The sequence below is a fragment of the Pelmatolapia mariae genome, linkage group LG10_11 (genome assembly GCF_036321145.2).
Source record: "Pelmatolapia mariae isolate MD_Pm_ZW linkage group LG10_11, Pm_UMD_F_2, whole genome shotgun sequence".
In the NCBI taxonomy this organism is placed as follows: domain Eukaryota; kingdom Metazoa; phylum Chordata; class Actinopteri; order Cichliformes; family Cichlidae; genus Pelmatolapia; species Pelmatolapia mariae.
Genome location: NC_086236.1, coordinates 68,572,022 through 68,593,923, shown reverse-complemented (window position 1 = coordinate 68,593,923; position 21,902 = coordinate 68,572,022). Strand labels below are relative to the sequence as shown.

The 21,902-nt window shown below is 40.6% G+C and overlaps 2 protein-coding genes across 2 annotated transcripts in view; both read right to left on the bottom strand.

Moving 5' to 3' along the window:
• agmo (alkylglycerol monooxygenase) overlaps window positions 1-731 on the bottom strand; it is a 51,087-nt gene extending 50,356 nt beyond the window's left edge. Inside the window, exon 1 of the mRNA XM_063487470.1 lies at window positions 322-731. Within this exon, the coding sequence (XP_063343540.1) occupies window positions 322-429 (108 nt within the window). The 5' untranslated portion in view covers window positions 430-731. The remainder of the gene's footprint in view (window positions 1-321) is intronic.
• Window positions 732-3,983: 3,252 nt separating this feature from the next.
• meox2a (mesenchyme homeobox 2a) lies at window positions 3,984-15,973 on the bottom strand. The gene is made up of 3 exons (XM_063487250.1): window positions 15,080-15,973; window positions 10,798-10,970; window positions 3,984-4,890 (listed from the first exon to the last, which is right to left on the bottom strand). The coding sequence occupies exons 1-3, from the start codon at window positions 15,630-15,632 to the stop codon at window positions 4,672-4,674; spliced, it is 945 nt and encodes a 314-aa protein (XP_063343320.1). The 5' UTR covers window positions 15,633-15,973; the 3' UTR covers window positions 3,984-4,671.
• Window positions 15,974-21,902: the final 5,929 nt, after the last annotated feature.

The window sequence follows — 21,902 nt, the reverse complement described above, 5'->3', positions numbered from 1 at the left end:
AAACTTCAAATTTCACTTCATATTTACTCGTGCACTTACTCCCCAGAGCTCTAAGTGCTCTGAATAAAAACTGTTCAGTTCAAAAGTCTCATTTAGAAAGAAGCAAAACAGACTGTTTGGCCTTTTTCTTCTGACGAATACTTCAACTGTTTTAAACATGCATTTTCAGTTGATTGACTCAACTCAAATCGATACTTTACTGACCAGGTGAAAAGACTCTGTCAACTGTATCTGATAAAGTGAGGGGACAATGGGGCGGGTTCAGTATAACCCTAAAACACCAGATGTATTAGTTGTGAACGAGAACGAGGCGACACCCACCTGCTGCACATACTGTGGGACATCCTCCACTTTCTCAAAAGATGATTCATTCGGTGTGAGCATGAAAAACATGGCTCGGGCTCCCCTCGACATCGAATCGTACTCCATGGTTTCAGATCTGACAGCGGATCACTCACAGCTGCTACACAGGTGAGTTTCTGTTACCTGTGCAGGTGCGAAGTTCTGCTAAACCACTTCAAGACGTCTGCTCACAGCCTAAGTGCCCTGCCCCTTTCACCTAAAGTAGGTCGCTTGCGAAATAGAGAGCGTGCAAGCGGATGAGTAAACTTCTCACATCGAGGAAACCGACTCTGCCCGGTTTTAAAGTCGCCGCAGGGTTCTGTTACTGCGACCAATTACCTTTAAATCCCCCTTTATAGGACGAAAGTTTACCTTTGGTCAGGCTGATACATGAGTATCATTTGACGTCATTTTATCTCGCGAGAGTTTGTTTACGCAGCTTACTGTCTGCGTGTATTGGAGGGTGGAGAATGTTTTTGTGAGCTGAAGTGAAGTTATCCAGCTGTTTAATCTTCACGCACTGTTGCTATTTGTCTGAATGTCAGGTAAAACTGTTCAAAGTATTCGACAGGGTTACAGCCAATATGAACTAGACAAGGGGCATATATGTATAGATTATATATAGTTTACAGTTTATATAAATTACAGAGGCATACTGAGAGATGCATCCAAGCACAGAAGTGAGTGAATAAGATCACCACACACTAGAACAGCTGACTGTGAGTGCGCAGTTCCCTCAACACATTTCCATTTATTTTTGGTCATGCTTTAAATCTAGCTGCACAAGCTGATGAAAGACTGGTTTGAAAGAGACATGAGGGGTACTTTCCAAAGTCTGACCTGCATTGGACAATCAGCTCAGTGTCCTCTTCAGTCAAGCTGGGTACATGATTGGTGCAGAAGTGCCAAACTACTGTGAACCGAATGATTAGACAGAGCTCAAACAGCAGTAACTTATTGGGTGGACTTGGACCCTTAAAGGTCACAAACTAAATGTGAGATCTTGTGTTTGCAGGAGACACCTTACTTAAACCATAGAGACACATACTGTGCATGTTGTAGGCCTGTGATTGATCATGTGAAGGACAAATTCACAGTAGCATTGTATTATTTGTAGTCTGTTTTCCCAAATGCATCACTATGTAAATACTTTGAGTATAAATGAAAACTAAAGTTTTATTTTTAGTCTTATGCAGTCGTCATCGTGTACACAGATTACCGTATTTCTTTTTTGTGTTGCAATAACTGTTAAGCTGCTGCTCTATCTGTTGATCATTGTTGGGTTCTAGTGGGAATGTGCCATGACTCACACTTGTTCACTTTTGTGGGGCAACGATCATAAAAATGGTGTGCAGTCCCACATGAAGTGGGACATCTGGTCACTGTAACTGATTTAAAAATGGATGGGGGAGGGTGGGCTACATAAGGAGGTAACAACCTCTGGTATTTGACCCTTTAATGAGATGTTTTTGTTTGTTTGTTTGTTTGTTTTTAATCATGTAGCTTATTTGAAAGTTAAAGAAAGACAACTTAAACTCATCTATTTGTTCAGTATCAGGTAACAAGGGAATATTTATTTTTTTATAAGCACCACACCTTGAATGTAGTTTAGGTTTAAATGCACTGATAAGATTGGGGCCGCTTTAGGGCAATTTGCTTTTTGTGCACCACTTTGTCTCAGATTGTTGGTTGCTAACTGATAACCCTATAATGTATCTACTATCAGTTAATCAATAGTATCGTGTCCTGTCACTGATAGTCACTTCAACTCTTCACCTCAAAGTTTATAAAACATTAACTCAGCCACCGCCCGCTTAGCGTTGCTAGCAGTTATTTCGCTTGTAATCATCTAAAGTCATTGATTGTCATTGACTTTTTAGGCCTTTTGATCCTTAAATGCAGGAGAAAAAAACAAGTTTTATATAAGCAGTTTTGAAATTAAAGTTAATTTTTTAATGATACCTAAGAAAATGCCCAAGATGGCTACCAAGTAACACGATTTGATTCTTGAAGGGTTTTGTTCCATTCAACTAAAATAAATTCTAAGGATTTAGCCTTACTTATTGTTTTACACTTGTTTTTTGACCATGCAAATATGTGCATTGCATCCTATATCATGATGTACAATTAGTGAGTGCCTTGCTAACTAAGCTTGATAGCCAGCCAGAGCTATCCTTAGCTGATAATAAGACTCACCACACTGCTGGGTAAAATATTTAACATTTTTATTTCACCGGACTATTAGCACATGTTATGCTGTCATACTTAGCATACGAATAAGTGTAATTGTGTATAGTCCTTATTTTAAGTTGTTTTTTATTTTTTTTTGTGGTCACATGATCATTAACCGCATGACATTAATTTGTCCACCATTTGTGACATACAGTTACTAAGAATATACATTCTTTGCCATGTTAAAGAAAACCACCTTGTGATTTCTTTGGTTCCAAGTTGCACGAAACACACTCACCAAATACTTGCAAGGCAGTAGTGAAACTGTGAAAAGTGTGACACAAAGCAGAAACAGAGACCATTTACCTTCAAAGTAAAAGCTGTGGCTTTTGAAACACGTTGACCACAGCTCTAAGGTACAACTCTTACTTTGAAGTCAAATAGTCTCCATTTATAGTTTGTTTTGCACATTTTCAAGCTTTACTGCCATTTTGCTAGTAGTTAGCAAGTGTTTGCAGACATGCCTGCATCTTCCATGCAAACTATGGGCAACCCCAATAATTTGCTGGCGACCAGTTTTGCCTAGTGACAGCAAACAACCACCAGGAACCAGTCACCAGTCAGGGAATGCACATTTTCCCTCTGTAGCTGTGGTTGTCTCACATCTGATATGGCAGACAACTCTTGAGCCGTATGCACATATCATCATGCAGAAACCTCTATAAATCAGAGATCTGATTTATAGAGGTTTTTGCATGATGTTATGTGCATAAAGCCATATACAGGCAGATTGAAGATGGGCAATTTTTGCCTTTATTCAAGAGTTTATAGGTAAACTTTAGAGGCTTTAAGAAAATTTTACTTACTTGCTTTTGTTTTAATTACAGCAGCCAAGCTCCAGAGGTGAGGGGAAAGCTGGTTGTGGCAGGTGAGGTGGCAAGAACATATCTGTGAGTTGTTTATCAGTTACATATATGGTCTGTTACATCGAGGACGATACTGTTCCCAGGTTAAAATTTAAGACATTGTGGAAACGGTGAGTGTTTCATATTTGTAAATCCTTTCTAAAGAATAATGCATGGAAATAAAGTGGCAGGGAAAACGGAAAAAAAAATTACCCTCATGCTGTGGGTTTGGGGGAGCGAAAAAAAAATGCAGTGGTGCCTCTTAAACAAATTAGCATGCACAATCACAACACGCTGAAAGATGAGATCAAGACATGAAATTATTTTCAACTGGATGTTGTAACAGAATCCGATCCTTTGCGGGCTGGAGCCCCTACCCTGCCCCCAGGCAAAGGTGATTTTAGTTTGCTCCCACATCACCGGCTTTCTACACACTCTGCAATTTTTAATTTGTTTCGGCTTCACTTTGTGGAACACACATTCATCACCTTGGATTCGTAAGTGTGGATGGCTTCATAAATGGGGGGAAAAGGTTGTACATAAGAAATTCCATTTACCACTGGTTAAATTTTTATTCAATTTGCAACAGACCCTGAAAAGGGGGTTTCAGATTTGTTTGCAAAACATCATCTCCAGGCAGAAAAGTGTCAGCTTAAGAACCATCAGTGTTTATTACTGCATGAGCTGAATAGTCTGGGTATAGAATCGTTGTTAAGGTAAAACAATACTGATATTTATTTACAAATCATTTATATTAGCTAGGCAAATTTCATTTCCTGGCACTTGATTTGACCAATAACTCCATTACATTCTAATTTACAGTTTTTACAGTAGAAACCGATTGAGGAGCAGACTGTATGTTTAACAGTGCAAATCAAAGCCACAGCCTGCTTTTCTCAAGGCAAACAACATGGAATGTTTAAATGAATATGATTTCCAAATTTGTTTGTACTGTTCAGAAGAATTCTATAACCAATGATCTCACATTTCCAGATTCATAATATTTTTCTCTTTTTTGGCATTTATTGAGGACTTTCTAAACCAATGGCACCGTCTCCTTTTATGTGCTCAGTTCATCAAATTTACATTTTGCCTGCATGACAACTCCGTCTCTACTATACATCATTCCTCTGTACATTTGTACATGTTTTTTAGCATCGTTGTATGACGATGGTGAATCAGCAAACAGCAGTCCTTCTAAGGACGGTCCTGAGGCGGAGGCTCCGGGGGCACAGGGTTGCACGTGTGTGCATCATAAGTGGGCATGCTCAGAGCTCTGGTCGCTGTCATGACTGTCTTCATTGGCTAAGGAGTCCGTCGAATGGTGGAGCGCCGCAATGCCAGAGAACTCTGAAGGCAGCAGCGTCCCCTTTTTCACGTTCACCAGTTCTTTCTCTCGAGCTGCTGCCCCCTGCTGGCCACCCTTCACTCTTTTCCACTTCATCCTCCTGTTCTGGAACCATACCTTCACCTGCAGGGAGACAGAAAATATCAATGTCGTTGCACTTGAAAAGAGATTAAACTCAACATAAATCACCAAGAAGTAATTAGGGAGCCTTAATGCTCTCGACAGCAACTTTCTTTTAAAGTTTGGCAGCTATTTCTACACCAACAATTATGTATGGATGTTCGGTTACATCTGGCACTTGGCGTCTACCTGTTTTTCCCTGACTCGACAGCCCCGACCGTATTTACGTCTCTCAGACTGATGATTAAGCTGTTGCTTAAAACAGTTTACACGTCAAATAGAAGCAGTGGCTCCGTTAGTGTCGACACACGCGCTCGAAGGGAGGGGGAGGATGAGATGGGAAGCCGAGCTTGTCCCTGTCATGCAGGGTGGAAGGGGTTTATTTTTGGGGAGTGTCATTCCCAGGGGGGTGAGCAGTCACATGGTCAGGAAGTTAGTTGACAGCATAAACATTTGTCTTAAATGTTAAGCGTGTACAATGGACTGAGCACCACCTCGGATTCTTTACAGGCTTTGGGGTCTTTGCTAAAAGCAGGAGAGGGACAAGGACTGAAGCTGAGCAGCATTTATTTAGCAATATTCTCAAGACATCAGAAAAATCTACTATTCAGACTCACCCGCAGTGTACCTGAACTGCTTAACATTACACTGAAAGTGACACTCAGTTTATACAAAATACCAAAGACCCTGAACTCAGGTTTGGGTAGGTCAATCTACAGGTGTGAAACAAGCATATAGGGCACTTGGGTTTCTGGAAATGGCCTCTCTGGAAACACTCTGGTGCACTAATGTAATACACATACAAAAGAAGACAAGAACCACTGGTTCATGCAATTTAATTTTTCAAGTCAAATCTGGATAAAAATGATATTGATTAAAACCTTCAAAGTTTGATTAGGTTTATATCACATTTGTGTTTACAACATTTAATGACTGCAATTAGGTGTGTAGCTACAATCTACAGGGTGGGCCATTTATATGGATACACCATAATAACATGGGAATGGTTGGTGATATTAAAGTCCTGTTTGTGGCACATTAGTATATGTGAGGGGGCAAACTCTTCAAGATGGGTGGTGACCATGGTGGCCATTTAGAAGTCAGCCATCTTTGATACAACTTTTGTTTTTCCAATAGGAAGAGGGCCATGTGACACATCAAACTTTTTGGTAATGTCACAAGAAAAACAATGGTGTGCTTGGTTTCAACATAACTTTATTCTTTCATGAGTTATTTACAAGTTTCTCTTTGTTCACAGCCATTGACATGTCGAAGAGGTTAACACGTGAGGAGCGGATCGAAATCGTGTTGATATCTGGTGAATGCAGAGCCCACAGCGTAGAACTCGCCGCATGTCACTGGAGAGTGGCATTAGTCGAACATCCCTTCGGCGGATATTAGCTACTCACAAATGGCACCCTTACAAACTCCAGCTACTGCAGCATCTCAACGAGGATGACCCCGGTCGGCGCACAGAATTTGCAGAATGGGCAAAACAAAAGTTGGAACAGGACCCTCAGTTCACCCAGAAGATTTTGTTCAGTGATGAGGCAAACTTTTATGTGAATGGTGAAGTTAACAAACAAAACCACCGCTATTGGTCTGACACTAACCCACATTGGATGGATCCCTCCAAGACTGTTGGAACAACAAAAGTGATGGTTTGGTGTGGTATATGGGGTACAACGATAGTGGGTCCATTCTTCATCAATGGAAACCTCAAGGCCACTGGATATTTGAAATTGCTACATGATGATGTGTTTCCCTCTTTATGCACTGAAGCTGGCACGTTCCCTGGGTTTTTCCAGCAAGATGGTGCACCACCACATTATGGGTGCCAGGTCCGAGCATTCCTAGATGAACAGTTTCCTGGAAAGTGGATTGGTCGTCGTGGGCCAGTTGAATGGCCCCCAAGGTCTCCCGATCTGACCCCCTTAGACTTTTATCTTTGGGGTCATCTGAAGGCAATTGTCTATGGTGTGAAGATACGAGATGTGCGGCACCTGAAACTACGGATACTGGATGCCTGTGCTGGCATTTCTCCTGTGGTGTTGCTATCAGTATGTGAAGAGTGGGAGAAGAGGGTTGCATTGACAATCCAACACAATGGGCAGCACATTGAACACATTTTATAAGTAGTCAGAAAAGTTACGTTGAAACCAAGCACACCATTGTTTTTCTTGTGACATTACCAATAAGTTTGATGTGTCACATGGCCCTCTTCCTATTGAAAAAACAAAAGTTGTATCCAAGATGGCCGACTTCTAAATGGCCACCATGGTCACCACCCATCTTGAGGAGTTTGCCCCCTCACATATACTAATGTGCCACAAACAGGACTTTAATATCACCAACCATTCCCATGTTATTATGGTGTATCCATATAAATGGCCCACCCTGTACGCTCTTATCTACTCTCAATCTACAATAAACTCTCTGTTAAACCCAGTCATGCAAGGGATTAGGCGTTGGAGCTTTACAGCTGCCATCTTTGAAAATATTTCTGTTTTTGCAAGCTATAAAACATCCATCAGATTTCCCCAAACAGCACACGCAGCATAAATCAAGAACTGATTGCATTGCCAATATTTACCTCACTATCTCTTGCTGTATACTTCCCAGACCAAACTGAGGTCACACACAACATATGCTGCATAAGCTGACAAAATTTCACACAAATTTCCTGCTCTGTAAAGCCACGTAAAGATTAATTGCGATAGTCTTGGAGAAGGTTGAAAAAAAGTTGGGCCTTTTCTTGAGTTTTTGCGAATTTGAAATGTGATGGAAAAGCAGAGCATGACTTATACAAATTAAGGTACATTTCACATTCATGTTACAATTTACATTTGCTTTCAGCCTGAGAAGCACATTACTCTGAAAGTCTACAGTCACCACATTTAGTGGGATTCAAAGATTTCACTACGTTTTCATATAAACTTAATATACACTGTAGCTGTCTGCTTTGTTAGGTACACCAGCTCAACTGCTTGTTAACGCAAATGTTCATCAGCCAATCACATTGCAACAACTCAATGCATTTAGACTTGTGGGCGTGGTCAAGCAGATCTGTTGAAGTTAAATCCAACCATCAGAATGGGAAAGAAAGGTGATTTAAGTGACTCAGAATGTGGCATGGTTATTGTTGCCAGATGGGTTGGTCTGAGTATTTCAGAAACTTCTGATCTGCTGGAATTTTCCCACACTACCATCTCTAGTGTTTACAGACAATGGTCAGAAAAAGAGGAACTATCCAAAGAGCAGCAGTTCTCTTGGCAAAAATTGCTTTGTTGATGCCAGAGGTCAGAAGAGAATGGCCAGATAGTTTTGTGCTGATAAAAGAAAAAGAAGAAGAGCCTCTCTGAATGCACTACAAGTCACAAAAGAACAGGAAACAAAATTGGAGAACAGGATTGGAAAAACATTGGCTGTTCTGATGAGTTTCAATTTCTGCTGCAACATTTGGATGGTAGGGTCAGAATTTGTCGTAAACAACACAAAAGATTGGCTCCATCCTCCCTTGTATCAACAGTTCAGGCTGGCAGTAGTGTTGTAATGGTGTGAGGGAAAACTTTCTTGGCACACTTGGAGTTCCGTCATACCAAGTGAGCATCGACTAAACACCACAACATGCCCGAGTATTGCTGCTGACCACGTCCATCCCTTTATGACCCCAGCGTACCCATCTTCGTGCCCCTAACATGCCATGTCACAGATCATCTCAAACGGGTTTCTTGAACATATCAGTGAGTTCACTGTACTGAAATGGCCTCCATACTCACCAGAACTCAGTTCAAGAGAGCACTTTTTTGGATGTGAAGGAATGGGAGGTTCCCATCATGCATGTGGAGCAGAAAAATCTGCAGCAACTGTGTAATGCTCTCATGTCAGTATGGACCACAATCTCTGCTTATTAAAGTGGTTGGTGAGTATATACCAAACAAATCTCTATTCAGTTTTGTTAAATGTACTTTTTTACAACTGTAGTTTTGCATATTCATAAAACTTTTAAAGTCTTTTATTTTAAAAAAGTACTTTTACACATTATTTGCATAACGTGTTAAGAAACAAAGATATCAGTTTGTTTTTTCTGCCCCACACACTACACAGTTACAAAATCGCACAGTTAAACAGCATCACTGACCGTCTCATCCTATTAATAGCTAAACCTTTACACTGTCCTTTGAAGCACAAAAACCTGGAAACCACATCAGATATCCACAAGAATCAAAGTCTAAACACATGACTGAAAAAAAAGATCACAACACTACAGTGCTAAATTAAACATTAACAGGCCCATGATCCTTTGCACTCTTGGAAATATTCCATTCTCAGAAAAGTCAAGTAGAAATTTTAAACAACGTGTTCTATTATGCAAGTATGAACACAGCCCAGTAAAAACTAGGTTAAATTTAATAAAACATAGTTTTAAATGAGGACATTGACAGTGCACAGTAATAGACCCTTGGTGCTACACTGGCCTATTTGCAGTCTTGACCTGTCGCCCACTTAAAACATTCGGTGGCTTACAAAGCAAACAAAAAAAATTTGAGGCTCAACTGCTGAAATCCTATGACAAGCAAGAGGGAGAAAACCTTTTCCCAAACACTTGCCGATTGTTGTTAAATGAAGGGATGATGCAACAAGGGGAAACATGTCCCAATTCCAGTTTCTTACTGTGTTTTTGGCATCAAATTAAAATGAAATTATATGTTAAAAATGTATGATTCTCAAATAGATTGACACACCTATTTATTGTCTTTTGTAATCTTTGCATTTAAATATAGCTTTTAAATTATTTGCATTTAATTATGTATTTATTTGCATTCTAAATGGGGGGACAGGGTCTTAAATCAAGACGTTCCTCCCTAACAAATCACCTCTTTTGAAATTTAGGTTTTCATGTTTAGTAATGCAATTTAATTTGTGTCCGTCTGTTTAATCTATTATACATTTTAGTGCAACTTTTTTACTTTCTCGTAGCAGACATATTTATATGTGAAAGCAGTAAGAGTAAGTGGAACTACAATCATTAATGTGTTCCACTAAGCTCTGGAATTTAACCAACATGCATGCTATAAATGCATGCTATCTTGCAAGTCACTTCCTCTCTCCCACTACCCCTGCAAATACAAATTGGTCTCTGAGCATGGGCCGATTGCTGTAAAATGCAGGCACATGAAATAAATAACAGGAGACAAATAGACAAATGGTTGAGGGAAGGAAAAAGTGTAGTGTCTATTGTTCTGTGACACCCGTTTGGAAGCTTTAACTCGCAGTTAGTTGACGCCATGCCAGCAATATTATGCAGTGTGATATATATATATATATATATATATAAAATTTGTGGGTCTAATGTGGTGATTTGCTTCTAAGAGCATCTCATAAAACGTCTGTTTTTTACATTCAAAATACACCTTATCACACCGCAAAATATTGCTGGCATGGCGTCAACTAAGTGTGAGTTAAAGCTTCCAAATGGGTGTCACAGAACAATAGACACTCCACTTTTTCCTTCCCTCAACCATTTGTCTCCTGTTATTTATTTCATGTGCCTGCATTTTACAGCAATCGGCCCACGCTCAGAGACCAATTTGTATTTGCAGGGGTAGTGGGAGAGAGGAAGTGACTTGCTAGACAGCACTTCCTTAAACCCGTCTCCCTGTCTTGACTGTGGATGGCCTGAAAGAATAGTCAGGAACATCTGGAATATGATAGTCCCTTCATACAGCCACATCTGGAGCACAATAGCCCTCACACCGAAGTTACAAAAACACAGTAGCAAGCTGAAAAGCCTCCTCGTCGTCCCGAGGCCACCTTTGTTTTCACAACATGGCATTAATGTGCTAATGGGAGGGGGTTCAATAATGTCTAAACCCAGGGGAAAACAAACAGTGGTGGGTAGGAACATACTTGTCTTTCAGTGAGGTCGAGGTTGACAGCAATCTCGTAGCGCCTTAGTCTGGTTAGGTAGTTGTGGTGGGCGAACTCTGCCTCCAGCTCTCGGATTTGCTCCTTGGTGAATGCCGTCCTCTCCTTCCTGGGCTTGCTGCTCACGTCTGACTTGTAATTCCCATCCTGGGACTCTGAAACCAAACACCACACAGGTTTGTGTTGCACTCAGAGCAGATTTATATGCAGCAAAAATAAAAATAAGGCAAATGTTACGTGGCAGGTGCAAATCAGCAGGGGGAGAAAAGGGGCAAAGTAAGAGAAACAGTGAGAGCTGTCAGTCACACTTTATTGTTCAGACATTGTTTATGAATACTTTAAGTGGCTGGAAGGACTCATGGGCGGCAACACATGTGTGTCTGCACGACGGCAGCTGTGCTATTACAATAGGCTGGCTCTTTTACTGTCAACATGGATGTAATTTGGCTTGAAGAAGTCTGCTGCTCCAGCTTTAATTTTTATATCAGGAAAGGAAAAAGTGTCTGAAGTGCTGCTATTTGCATTTATTTTGATCCTATTATTTTTCAACTGTGTGTCTTTTGATTGCCATTAAGTTTGCAGTTTTCAGAAAGTCAGCAAATATACTGCAGCCATAAGATCAGATGTTAGATATATAAAATCCAGGAAGCTGCAAATGAACGTCTTCAAAAATGCATATACCAGTAATACAAATATGGGCAAAGTGGGAACTTGGAACAAATTATGCACTTCCTTAAAAAAAATATAAATTCCTAGCTTGTGACATCTCCACTTTAATTCATCATGCCAGAAAAATACTTTTTGTTTTGGTATTTCCACAAACTTTCCGAAGAAAACACATACGGCTCATTTGCCCTCCAAAACTTTCCTATTGTGAGCAGTCTTTGTGGTTTCTCTGTTGGACACGCTTCAGTTGCACATTGCACTTGAAGGCAGCAGCGATTGCATGCTAATTCATCTGCGGTCCTGTTCTGTCGTGTGTGTTAATCCAGCAGGTCTACGTCAAGCCAAACTGTAAATAGTCGTGCAGCTCAGAGCCAGACTCACAAACGGTGCAAAGTGTGAAGCCACGTAAGAGAGGAAACTTCAACTTTAACTCAGATTTGTCCCATCGGGGACCCCTGCCGGTTCTGTTTTTCTGTCATAAAGAGAATCTTCCTTCTAATTAAGTGTATATTTTCTCAAGCAAAATAACTCCCTTGAGTCTGAAGAGAAGATGAGAGGTAAACTGAAACTGCCCTACAAAAGTTATATTTGTATGGTAGTCACACAGTTTTAGAGCCAAGGACAAACAAAACATATATAAGACTGCAAGAATTCCCTCACGGGTTTTATGAAATGAAACCGATCATTGCTTGACCCGCAACTTGTGTCCCGCTCCCCCTTGACCTTGCCTTTCCCTCTCTGTAATTTCAGTCCTTTCGCTCCAGTGTGTGTCTTATTGAAGCAGGCCTTTCAGATGTGTTCATCCACTCTCTCTGGTAAACACAGACATTGTGTAAAGAGAAATAAAAGTATAACAGAGCCAGCTGCTCCAGACCAATAGGCCTGGAGCTGAAACAAGCGGCGGGCTTTTATGACCCAGCCACTACACCACAGCAATTAGGTTCTCCCTGTAACTTTCATCTCTCCACAAAAAAGCAGGAATAATATGAGAAAAATACATGCACCCAGACAGGGCACATCGTTGAGGGTTCCCAAATGAACTTAGCGCATTACAGGAGTGACGCTTTTAAAAAATATTGTAAGATTGGATGGATAAAATGATGATCGGGTTATTTCTCTTATGCTGGAAACATAAGCACTGGTTGTTTCCCTTTGCTGAAAAATAGATTTATTTATTTTTTTTTTTATTTTTATGCACAAAAATGAATTCAAACACATCAACGATGCCGCAATGTTTTTCTTAAACTGCTTTAAAAGAAATTTCGAATGCCAGCAAAACGCCTTCGGCACTTCACTCGTCTGTTTTACAACTCTGCCTCAACAAAATAAGACTTGAAGCACCTTTTATTGTTCCCCACAGAAAATCTAGTAACTTTTAAAGGACGACCACTCCCTTGACAGTATTGTGCAAATGTGACCGAGAAACTCAGCAAAGGCCCTCTGCCGTCACTGCAGCTGAAAGTCTGCTGCAGGTTCCCCAGAAACCAGACACACGGACTCATCTCATTAGCCGACCCTCCGTCCTTCCTTAAGGAAACATTCACAGTTGGGTATTAAAGACAGAAAGCCGAGAAGCTTCATATTTGAGCAAAAAGGGGGTAAACTCTAGCATGGAAGTGAGCTCTCGGGTTTTGTTATTATTTCTGTATCTAAATTCAGGTTTCGCTCAAGTTTCTCGTCCAGATGGTGAAACCTAATCAGAGCTCTATCTCATGCAACAGGCAGCGTTCTGATATTTAGACAGCTGACTGAGTCAGCAGCCTAGTTAGCCCCAATAATCAGCGTGATTGGTGTTAGCATTGGGAGAATGCGCTGCACATGTAATGAGTATGCAGTGACTATTGTTGCAAAGGAAGTGGGATCTGGAGGCAAGGGCTCAGTTTTCCAGTGATTTGACAAAAGAGGAAAGGGAGTAGGAGGTAGAGTAATGAATTAATGGGTTAAATGTACTATTTCAACATTTTGCATGTGGACAACTGGACATTTAGTGCAAAGGAAAATAAAACGTTGAAATCTTTGTCTTTTTATGTTGTAAAATGGCAAATATTTCAGTTCGCTTATGGAGTTTCTAATAATCACTGCAGAATTTGGATTGAAAGCTAAATTAGTGCCAGTGGTGTTTTTGTTTTGTATTATTATTTAAAGTCAGTCTGAAGTTAATCCTGTTATATTTCCCCAACTTTTGGTATATAAACTTGTTGTCAGCTACAGCAACACCCAACCAGTCAGAGGGGGAAAAAACTCACTCTCCAAGTATCCTGTGGAGATGTGGGAATATCACCGGTCAACTGCAGATGATGCACTGTGAGTACAGAGACCTTATCCAAAGGGTGCAGGATTAGCAATGACAGGCTGCAATCCTCAAATGGACACAAACTGGCAAGCAGACTTTCTATGAGAAACTCTCACTGATATCACTTTGCTAGTGAGATTTCTTGCGACCCGACCCCGGCCATTTGTCATCCTGTGATTGATTATTGTGGTGCCTGCAGATTGCAAAGGTTTTGCAGGTCATCAGCTGGTTTATTATCAATTTAAATATTGTATTAAAAAGGTGTTTATTTATTAATGATTTGTGAGAAGTGTGCTTTTTATAATTATCTGTGGTTTTGAATTTTTAAATACATTTGTATGAATGAGGCCCGATTCAAGAACAATAAAATGATTATACATGCATAATTCAAGGGTGATTTTTGGGAGAATCACAAATGTAAAATTTAACAAAAAGGTGGCGTTAAAGCTCACTGGCCTCAGGACCTTTACTGTCCTGAACATACAACTGCCTGTAGATAAAAATAAAGGAAACTTGTAATGGTCTTTTAAATTTTATAGGAATTAAGTGGTGTGTTTTTTTGTGATAGTAAGATCATTATAAATCAGTGAAAAAAGATCAAATATTAATATGATTAGCTACATTCATTTTGTAACAGTAGTAAGTTCCCTATCTAAACTTGGCCTTTGTTAAACATGACACTCAAATATTTTCACTTTCATTTTACTTTTAACTGCAGTTTTTAGTAAATGAAAACAATTTGCGTCCGCCCGGTTGTTTAGTGTGCCATGAGGCACCGGTGTAGTCTTTTACAATCCATGACATTAATTCTTTACTGCCCTCTTTATTCTCAGCTCTCTAAAAAGTGTCGCAACAAACCAGATGTGATTTTTAAACAAAACATGCCACTAGTCAGATGTGCCCGCACACTTATGATGTGGCCTTTGCTCCACGCTTCAGTCCGCCAGTCGCCTCCTGCCTCGCTGCGTGTCAGCCGGCACCTACAAACTGCTTTCCAGACATTTTTTTGTTTTTGTATCAGAGCTGCAGAATTCCCAACAGTCGTGCTGTTGAATGATTTAGAGTGATGTGTACAGATGTTTCTGTTATTCTTGAGCTCTGTGTGGAATTTCTTAAATGCTGATATTTATGTTAAAATGTTTATCCAAGTAAAATAATGAACACAGACATTTTAGAAATGCCTCCAAAGTATTTTACATGAAGTCTCGGGTTGTGCAATGTGTCAGCTTTAAAAAACACACAAATGAAATCTCTGCCTTTAGAACTGCTTCACTTCTCGCTTCGGAAAATCCCAGCTTCTCTTACCTGAACTGTCACTTTTCCTCTTGCCGTTTCTCTTCTCGGCCTCAGCAGGTGACAAAGTCTGTCTGCCAAAGTCTGCAGGCACACAAGAGGCCCCTGTAGGGGTGCTGCCACTGCCTAGACTGGGGGTGCTGGCACACATACTGGGCCCACCAGGGTGGCCCAGGTCTGAAGGCGTGGGCCCATTGTCATGGGATGAGTGGGAGTGTGGGTGGCAAAGGCTGTGGCGAGTACTGCTGCCAGGTGACGGCATCTGCGGGATATGCCAAGATGTATGGTGCTGAGGTGGGTGGTGATGCTGCTGGGAGGGCAGGTGGCCGCGGTGAGGGTGGTGGTGGTGCTGCCCAGGAAACAGGCTGTCGTCACCCGGGTAGCTGGAGATGATACAGGGCGAGGGTGAGGAGGTAGAGGAGGAGGACGACGAAGAGGCCAAGTCAGGGTAGGAGACGTGGTCCGAGCGTCCGTGAAGCGCCAGGGGAGACTGGGTGAAGGCGGGATGTAGGGCCTGGGCCGGGGCGTGGGGGCTCCGCAGGCAGCCGAACAGTGTGTGATCCATTGTGTGCAAACACACACACGGCCCTCCAGGAAAGGTGAGAAGGGCAAGCGTAAGAGGCAATGTTACTAAATCAACCAAAAACAGAAAGATCACAAGCGCATATCCAAGATGCTTCCCTTTCTCCCTTGACTATCCCAAAACTTTTCTCTTCTGTTAGGAAAAAATAGTCAGAGCAGCAAGTAAAATGTGTTTTGAAATGGGTGTCCTGTGGTAATCCAGAGCATGCGGCCAGTTGCCAGGCTGTACAGGATAAACAGTTAGCCCAGGACAAGTTGCAGCTGAGCCTCTCAGATGTCAGGAGGAACACGGGACTGGAGCTCGAGGCTGGGAGCAGAAGGAGGTTCCTAGGAACTGCAGAACGAGGGGAGCCAGCGCAGGGGATGTTATAAATAGGGTGTAACGTGAGAGGGAGGCTGGGTCATAGACTGCATACGCGCTACTGACCACATACATATGATCACCCTCCAAAAAGCACAGCATAATAAATCTGTACTATTAAAATGGCTGAGCCTCAGGAAAGAAGGCAATTTATTTTGGACTTGGATCTGACCTCGGGTGGCCATCTTTTTTTCCTACAAGAAAACAGCCTTAATGGTTCATGGGTGGGGCTGGGGGAGGGAGAGGGAGGTCGTATGAGGGGAAGGGAGAGAGTGTGAAGAGAGAGCGAAGGAGAGGTGTCAGGGGTTAACTCAGCGTGTCACCCCATCTTTGTCAAACGTTGGTGGTAGCGGGCAAGGATGCTTGTAGCGTCCATTAAAGGTCACTTTAAGCCATCACTATCACGATCATGTGATGTTAAGAAAGCTATTTTGTCACTGCGACGCAGACTTGCAACTTATTGGAAACAAATATGAAAAGTTTGGTTCCAAAATAAGTGTTTGAGTGAAAGGAAGGCTAACGTTTTGCCCATGCTAGACTTAGAATGACCACGGTTCCTTTTTAATGTAGTGTAACCAATCATTTTGTGAATGTGACTTTTTTTGGAAATGGTGTTTATCTCATTTTGAAATGAAACACATCATTAAACCGATATGGATACATTTTGACTTTTGATACGAGGTCGTGAAGGTCACAAATCTGCTTCCTGAAATAACAAACTTTATTCCACTATTTTTTATCACCAATAATTGCCGTGGCAAATGTGGAAATGCTATTTTATACAATTTTAGATGCCAACACATTGTTTTTATATAAACTATGCTTGTAACAAATTATATATATATATATATATATATATATATATATATATATATGAAAATTAAAATTAGAGAGTGAAGTCAACCTTTTATTAAATTAGTATTCGAGTGTAGAGAAGGAAATGAACAGAAGGAAAGTTGTTCATAAACTTTTTTGCTCCTAACATTAGTGTCTCTCTTTAAAGAGAAGTAGGGGGAAAATAGCAGCTGGGAAACAGCTGTGAATGTGTCACTGGTTTCTCTTATTTTCTCTAATTATTCATATCCAGAGCTCAACTAAAGCTCAAATAAAATCAAATAAAATTCATTTATTTTTCTCCTGTCAACCTCATTTAAGACAGAAAGTCTTGGAAGAAAAAGATGAGACATAATAATGATTTGTAGCTGTATGGTATTGACCTAATGGGGGAATTATAAAAATCTGGTTCTATGCAATTAAATTTTCTTAGTCATGTAATTTAAAATGTAACACTTTGCGTGATATCGATGGTTCATATAATAGAATTAAATTGTAACTTAAGTGTTTTACATTTTCGGTGAAATACAGATGAATAATCATCTGATAGATATCTCCTTTCCTTCCTACTTCTGTTTTCTAAAACTCAAAAGCACACTTGCACACTGCCCGCAGTATAAATTAAAAGAATACACAGTATAAATTAAATCAATATAATCTATAAACCAAAATTAAAAGTCAAAGCTGCTTCAGAGCTTTCATGGCTCGGCCAGGTTTTAGAGGGAGACGGTCACGATGACTCCACACTCTGGGGATCCAGTCAGGCTGTACCATGGGGCTCTGTGAGCCGCCTGAGAAAGGAAATTAATTCCTCTTTGAGGGAAAATTACTTTAACAGATAGCATGGCGGAGGCAGGCTGTAACTTTGCCGCTGTCGCTCCCCCCCAGTCCCTCCAAAGCCTCTGAAGGCAGCAGAGGCAGTGCAGCAGAGGAAAGGCACCTTAGGTGAGTGAGTGTCAAACTCTTCTACTGTTTATCTTACAAATTAAGGCTATTAGCAGGTTAGCCCAGGCTATATATTTGCTCAGGGCCTTGAGCAGGTATTAATACACACGTGTTTCCAATCCTATTGCTGGTCTCGCTGCACCGATGGCCTGTGGCGTGGGTGTTTTCAGTGGGTCCGAGTCTTTGGCCCTTGTGAGCTTTATGAGGTAAAATGTTCTAGTGTGTGAATAAGTGAGAGAGTGTTGGTGTGTAAAATAGGGATACACTCATAGTTAAAGCCGACATCTTTTATTGTTAAAGAAATGAAGGATCAAAGAGTCTTATTGCCCTCATAAAAGCAATTAAATATTTTACACATTTTATATATTTAATTAGCTTCTCTTTTTTATAAATTAAATGTAATCCCTGACACTGGTTACATATTGTGCCTTTAAGAGCACCGAACCCTAAAAGTAAACGTCATTAGTTTGTATTCAGTGAAGATATTTAGTGTTGCATGATGGTGTAAATGCATTTTCAAATGTGTTCGAACTCTGAAATTTAAAAAAACCCAACAACTCTTATTTGGAAATAAAAATGATGATATTCTGAATACTGGCACAAACCGTGGTGCTGTAAATACACCGCTACCTGTGTTGGCCTCCAAAAAGCACACATTTGTCTGACTTTTTATGTGATGACATGTGACATGACGTTTTAAGGCAAGTGTGTGTGTGTAAAAAGTTCAAAGGAAGAGGCTACCAAGAGGTTGTGTTTGCGATGATCTTAAAGCGGGACTCGGGGCAGCATGTTTTTTCTACAGTAGACAGAAACTGAAGGTAAAAGACCTGCTGCTCAACCTGTGGCTGTCAGTCAGTCCCACAGGCAGTACAGATTACAGCAACCACAGCTCAGTGCCACCGTCACCAAAACAAACATGCAACTACCACTTTACTCCTTTTCTTACACTAATTTAAGGAGTGTGTGATGGTGTTTAAAGTTAACATCGTCATTTGCTGCTAAATTACCAAACTTTGTCTAATTGCTGACATTTTACCAGCCAGCAACAGTGAAAGTTCTGGCTTTAGCCAAAATGTAAAACAGTGAAAAAGTATATATGCCTTCTTTAACATGTTATTAAAATTTCTAAGGGTTCTTTTTTTTTTTTTTTTCTTCTAGGCAAAACACAAAACGGAGCAAAAATTAGAAGAAAAGAATAGAAGGAAGCTGTGTAGTTGGATTTAAAAGCCCCTGAGAGCTTGGAAGAGAAAAATCTTAACTGGAAATGCAATAGGCCAATACAGAGGTACTACACGGATAAGCACACAAGCAATGATATGATCAAAAGCAAACAGAGCTAATAACAAAAATCCAACAGAGGCATAAAAGAAATAATGTGTTGAAAGTGTGTTGTATGCATTAAAGAAATGGAAAAAATGAGAGAAGGGTAACTGTATGTTTTCATATTTCCTTTATTTAGCATGTAAATGAGCCTTATATGGCACCTGGCAGTGAACAAAGATGTTAATATATTTGTTAATATGTAACAAATATGTCGTTATGGGGCTCACGTGTTCAAACACAAATTAGAAAAACACAGACGTAATAATGTAAAATGTTTTTTTAGGAGAAGTTATAATTGCTGCCTGTATGTCCACATGCAGCAACTTTAGAGTGTGTTACAAAACACTATATATTTCTATACTGCATTTAAAAAGAAATCTGCTGGCACACCATTTTACCAGACTTTATGATAAAACTAAATCCTTTCAGTTATTCTTGCTGCCACTTGCTGCACTCACATTCCCAAATTTAACGGGCCCGGATGTGTAATATGCTTCACTACAGAAAAGCTTTGATGCCGGCTCTCTCGGCTTCAGAGTCTAATATGAGCATTTAAAAAGGCCCAGTGTGTGCGTAATCAGTATTAAAGATTTTCCTCTTGTTTTAGTCTCTGGCTAATATGGAAACATTTCAGCGTGTATAACACTCAGTGAGCCTCTAAAGCGTGCAGCCAAGTACAGACATGATAACCGAAGTGTCTTTGTAAATAAGTAGAAACCTGCAGAAGTTAGAACACTGATTTCTCCTGACCCAAGATGGAGTGAGTACAGTGATTTTTAAAAAAAAAAAGAAATTTTATTATTATCTCTTTTAAAACAGTTGCAAGCAAACGTGTTGGAAGACAAGCAATTTTCATAATTGTCATCAATAGAAAATCACTTTAAAATGAGTAGCAGCAAGTAGTTTTTCCTCATTTTTGTCCGGCTCCTTAACTTGAACATATTTTTAGGACTCAGATTCTTAATAAGGAGACAATACTTAAATGTGCTACAGCTTCGTTGACAAATACCATATCACACTGAGCTGATTTTGTGAGTAATAACAGAACAGGGACAGTGGCTGTGTCGGGATGAATGTATGCGGGTGGTGTGGAAACTGTCGTCGCTGCTCATTTCCTTTCAAGCTTCAACCGCAGATTTACAGCAGTTGTCAGGAATATTGTCCGTATGCAGGATCGCGGGATGTCAGTGATATATGATGAGGAGAGACAGTAAAAGTTGTCTCCGTTTACAGCTCAATTGCATAAAGAGAACGGCAGCCCTCTCAGGGAGTGACAGTAAGACAGCATAAAGAAAAAATTGTGACGGCTTTAAAATCATTTTGTCTTTTTCAATCTGACTAACTCTGGCTTGAGATGGGCAAAATACATTTGTGCTTTTACTCACATGAGATTTGACACATTCCTGTTTACATGATAGGGAAAGAATGTATTGTTTAAACTCTGAGAAGGAAGGTTTTTCTGCTTAAAACGCACTTGTTAATTTTTTTTAGTTTAACAGATACTGTTTTACTTTCAAAGTATTTTTTTTTTAATATTACTGCTGCCGGGAACATTCGCACACTCCACTTTTTCCTGTTACTTTTGTTTTGTTTGAAAGAATTATTTGGCTTCTTTGACAAAAATGTACAAAATTAATCTGATAGATTCAAAACATAAGCTAAAAACAGGCTCATTTTCTCCCCCCGAAAAGGTGTTATTTCAAACATAACACAGCACTGATGATAATGCCTCTGCAAAAATGTGTCTCTAGAGTCTGTTATGCTCCTCTAATGGTGTCATCTAACTCACTTGCTGCTCTTAGGTGGCCATTTTCTGTGTCTGTAATGGCCGTGGACAGCCGGGGTGAGATCATCATCTATAATGGGGGGGTTGGTTGGAAATGCCTGGTGTGATGGTTCCCCTTTGCCTCCAGCTTGAAGGAATTGGAGCCTGAGTAGACGTGTGTGATGCTGTGCAGGGCCCCCGCACCCAGTCAGACCACACCTCAAACAGCCCGGGGTCGCCACACTAAAACCTCCATTTAGATCTGGACCCAGTACAACCGCCAAAACCAAAAGCGGCACCGGCTTCAGCCAGCCGCAGTGCTAAGCTCGTTTCCTCCCAGACTAAATTTGTAAACGCCCTCCTTCATTTCGCCCCCTTCACACTCCTCACCATCTCCAAACGAGTGGGAATGGTTGCCAGGCGGGGAACAACTCCAGACTTCTCAATTTGTGAACCGGCCCATTAGTGATTTTTTATTTGTTCGATTTGATCGCCTGCCCACCTACCGCCCAACCAAACCCACCCTGCGCGCTACACTTCCTGCTCCACACTACAGCACATAATGCTGCAGGCCTGGTCCAGTCGCTGTGGAAGAGCTCTGGTCGTATTGCATCACTCCAGCATCCCTCTGATGGTCCAGCTTCAACATGCTGTTTCAATAAGGCAAATCATTCAGAAGAGTGAAGTCAACCTTTTATGATTTAACGGCTTCCTTCTCCCTTTGGGTTCTTGGGGGTTTCTGGACGATTCCCAGAGAATTTGTTCCGTCGACTTACCATACAGGGGACCGACTTGTTTTCTGACTAATGCAAGTCAACGTGTTAGGGCTGGTAAATCTCATTAACACCTAATCCAGTGCCATCGGTCTGATTTCTGCTCAGCATCATCATTATTTTCATAGTGGATCAATGATAGTTTCATTTACAACGCTGTCTCTTAGAAGCTACGTTCATACAGGACTGATTTGCAACAGCTTTGGAAAAAAACTATTACATAACATGGAAATGTTGTTCAATGAGTTGCAA